The 4,067-nt window shown below is 46.3% G+C and overlaps 1 protein-coding gene across 3 annotated transcripts in view; it reads right to left on the minus strand.

The window, feature by feature from the left end:
- LOC109289221 (inter-alpha-trypsin inhibitor heavy chain H3-like) overlaps positions 1 to 4,067 on the minus strand; it is a 153,358-nt gene that overhangs the window by 95,347 nt on the left and 53,944 nt on the right. For all 3 annotated transcript variants that reach the window (XM_019505212.1, XM_019505211.1, XM_019505210.1), the window contains exon 3: positions 832 to 998. In XM_019505212.1, coding sequence (XP_019360757.1) covers positions 832 to 998 — 167 coding nt within the window. The remainder of the gene's footprint in view (positions 1 to 831; positions 999 to 4,067) is intronic.

Genomic DNA, 4,067 nt, shown 5'->3' on the forward strand with positions numbered 1-4,067 from the left:
AGGCACTGCAACAGCCGGAGCAGGCAGGACAGGGTCTAAGGGTATGCTGCTGGCCCCTCATGTGGTGACTGCAGCCCCAGGCTCTCCTGAGGGGTGGTGACACAGCAGGGCAGTGCAGCAGGGATCCCAGGGGGAGTGTTAGGGCTGGAACAGTGGCCTCCCAGGATGCAGCTGCTGCGCTGCCACCCCTCAGGAATGCCTTGGGGACGTGCTTACCACATGAAAGGCCAGCAGCAACCCTCAGACCCAGCACTGCCTGCTCAAGCTGCCACAGCTCCTCCTTGGGCTGAGCCAGCTATTTGTTCAGCTTGTTTCAGGGCTGGGCCTGATGCCACACAGCCCCAGTGCCATGGGCGGGAGGAGGAAGGATGCAGCATGCCAGGCAGAGGCCAACCCACTGGGACTGGACCCTCGCTTCCCCCAGGGCAAGCCAGAGAGTGCCTGACCCAATAGCAAGGAGGAGTCTTCCAGGTACAGGCCATGATGCCGGTACCCCAAACCCCTGCCCCTGCCCATGGGGGTGAAGGGAAGCCACAGATTTGCAGCTGGACAGTGCCCCCTAGTGGCTTGGCTGCACCCACTTCCCCTGCCAGTGGCCTGGGGCCGACAGAACACCAGGTGCATGGTGAAGACATAAGGGGCCAGGGCTGTTCCTGCCAGAGGTCACTCAATGGTAAACTGTTAATGGTAAACAGTATAAATATAACTGTCATTTAACCATTTAACTGTTTATATCCCTAGTTCAGATTCTGAATTCAGCTCATCTCTATAGCTGTGAATGATATCCACCCATATTGTTTATGTATAATAGAAATATAAAGTTCTACATACATGGTAAAATTGGTGATGAAAGCTGTCTTAGGGAGGTCAACATCAAAAATGACTTCTTTGGATATATTGGCCCGGTTAACAGCTCGGCTGGTGATGACATTGTGGGCAAATCGAGAAGTCACTTTGCAATCAATTTTTATGCTGTAGAATTCTATACCATTGATAGTCTGAAGAATGAAAAAATGGCAAAATTAGCACATTGCAGCTTGTGAAATTGGTGATAAGTCTATAAAGCAGAAGAAATCAAAGTAGATAGTTGCATCATTTGGCTACATGTGCAACTATCTACTATGAAAAAAACAAATTCTGGATTTGTTCATGACTATTTAATAGAATACAATAATGTTTACCTGAATGTTTTTAAGACTGTTCATAATCAGGCTTTTGTGTGAAAATAGTTTTTCTATTACCAGTAATTATGACCTCTACAGCAAAATATCATCAGAGTTAAGAAGACATTTCCCCTATTTTAATGCATTTAAACCATTTACTCTTGCTGAATCCAGTAATACTGTGTATGCTTAGTAAAGGGTGGACACTATATATCTCTTTCTGTGATCAGCGGAATAAATGGCTCATGCCACACATTTAGAATCCTAGAAGGTTCCTTTATTTAAAAATGCCATAGCCATTTTCATTCAGATAGACTCAGAATTCCATTTCAAATTCTTCTTGCTGTTCTAGGTGGGAGAGTCAACCCTATGGAGAGCTGCAGTACAGAACTATATACAGTTTAAAACAGGAGTTATGTTTTTTTCTATAGGAAAGGAAGCAAGGAGGCAAATTACTTTTGTTGTGCCTTCAAGTTCTTGGGAGGTTCTTAGAGACTACAGTAATGTAAGTCTATGTAACTAGAGAAAACAGCGCATTCTGTGTTTTAGATCACTTGGGGCACTTGCTTAGTAATTAGGAGACAAGGGTTCGAAAAGCCTTTGCCCAGAGGAATTTCAAAGAAGTATATCTGACTTTCCAGCACAGTAATCTAACCACTATACCACAAGTTGGACATTACCCAGGTCTTTCTCCCTCATTCCTTTTGAAGTTAAGCCACTGCATCTTGCAGTTTCTAGTTTGTGGATGGAAAGCAGAGCATTAGGGAAATTTCTGCTTCACTGGGAGCAGGGGTCTAGGTTACAACCTACTCCCTTCTAGGTCCACATATCTCACTGAGTCACACACCCTCCAGCTGACTTGCTTCCTCCTGACCCCACAAATCTTCCTGGTCTTGGTTACCTAGGGGGCAGCTTTAAAAGGGGTGCTAGAAAAGGACCTAAATATTTCCCAACCCATAATGTGGGTGTTAGAGTACTATGCTGGGAGTCTGGTGAGACAAGTTCAAACTCCCTCCGAATAAGAGTGGGTGAGAACCCAGGTCTTGTACTTCATGAGCCAGTGCCTTAACAACTTAGCTAAAACATGGGAGACCTCTCTTCCCTCTACCTTTCCCTGGACTTATACTCAGGTATGTACATATACACCAAGTCAATGCATAAGCTCCTGTACATGTTGAAACTACACATGCATATTAGGGCTGTGTAAAATGGCTATGTTTCATTTTGGTTTTGGATTTAGCCATTTCAGAGTGACAGTGAATCGTTCTGGTGTTTCAAATCACTGTTCCATTTTGATTCAGCCAAATCTGTTTCAGAGTTTTGACACTATTTTTGTGATTCAGCAATAGGCTACAATGGGGAATCACTAAAATGCCTATAACTTTGTCGTTTTGTGCCTGATTCAGAAGAAAATTGCAGGGATGATAGCCCCTTCTGAGGCCATGAAGCCTACCAGGTTTCAAGAAGATAGGTACAGGAGTTTCTGTGAAACTGCACCTCAAATTGTTCAAAGAAAAACTCGTGACATGTGTGTGTTTGTAGCCAGAGCAGGAAGAAGCCAGTGGGGATGGTAGCCTTTAACAGGAGGCCTTCCCAGTGTGGGTTAGATCTCTGCCCGCCCACCTGTTTCTGGGCCAACTGCCCACCCCTCTTTTTCCTTGATGAAAAACTGATTCAGATGTTTCCCGGGCAGGAGACTGCCCATTTAGGTGTCTTGGGGTGACATCCATCCTGCAGCTCCGTACCTTCCCTATACTGTGGCCCATGCCTCACACTTTGCATCCTTCACCCACTCCAGCTGTGGTCCCCTCTCTGGGACTTTTGGCTCCCCCTTAGACCCTGGTCCTGCCTTCAGGCCAGTCGGAATCCTGAGCCTCTTGCTGTGGGCATTCCTCGTGGTGGGCCCCTGGCCCTTTGACCCCCCCTCTCCTTTGGGTCCTGGCCCCAGCATGGACCAGTCGAGGGTACTTCTGATACTTTTTATTAGACCAACTGAATAGTTGGAGAAATATATTTTAGCAAGCTTTCGGGTTTAAAAACCCATGAGGCTGAGGAAGCATCTGCAGTTGGTGTGTGCTCTTCCTGGATGGAAGGAATAGTAAAGAAGCCAGAGGCTGGCATGCAATGCAGGCAAGAAAGCCAGTCAGTGAAAATGTAAGTTGAGGTGTCAGGGGGTGAGAGACAGGCTGGGGTGGGGGAGGTGGAGTGGTAGGGGGATGTAGCAGGTAAAAGTGGAGAGGTACCTGCTCCCTGGGAGTCAGATGTCAGGCAGGTTATAGTGTGTCATAAAACCAATGTCTATATTGAGTCCATGAGTTTTTGTATCCAGGAGGTTGATGAAGTGAAGTTCATAGGCTCGTCTGTGAAAAGTGGTTTGTAAATTCAAACAAGCATCAAACCTCGCTAACCTCATCACCAGAAGCAAACTTTCTACAGCCCAAAACACTCTGAATGGACCCAGACCATGCCATGACAAGAAATGCAAAACCTGCCAACATATCTCCAGTACCCCCACAATTACTACATTCCACAACAGAACCTTCACCACTCCTGGATCTTACAGCTACATCTCCAAAAATGTTAAATATGAAAATATGTAGGATACACCAAACAACAACTGCACACCAGTTGTTGTTTGGGAGCAGGAGAGCATATAAGCCTCCATGGCTCACTAAAAACATCCAGGAATGTCTCCTTGCCAAAAAGGAGGCTTACTCCCAATGGAAAGGAGGGGTCATCACTAAGGAGGACTATTCTGCAGTTGCTCGGGGGTGTAGGGGGATGGTTAGGAAGGCCAAGGCAGAGATGGAACAGGAGCTGGCTTCCCGGATTAAGGACAACAAGAAGTCCTTTTTTAAATACATAGGGAGTAGAAAGAAGGCCCCAGGAAATGTGGAGCCCTTG

This window comes from Gavialis gangeticus, unplaced genomic scaffold, assembly GCF_001723915.1.
Source record: "Gavialis gangeticus isolate Ggan-Ray unplaced genomic scaffold, GavGan_comp1, whole genome shotgun sequence".
In the NCBI taxonomy this organism is placed as follows: domain Eukaryota; kingdom Metazoa; phylum Chordata; order Crocodylia; family Gavialidae; genus Gavialis; species Gavialis gangeticus.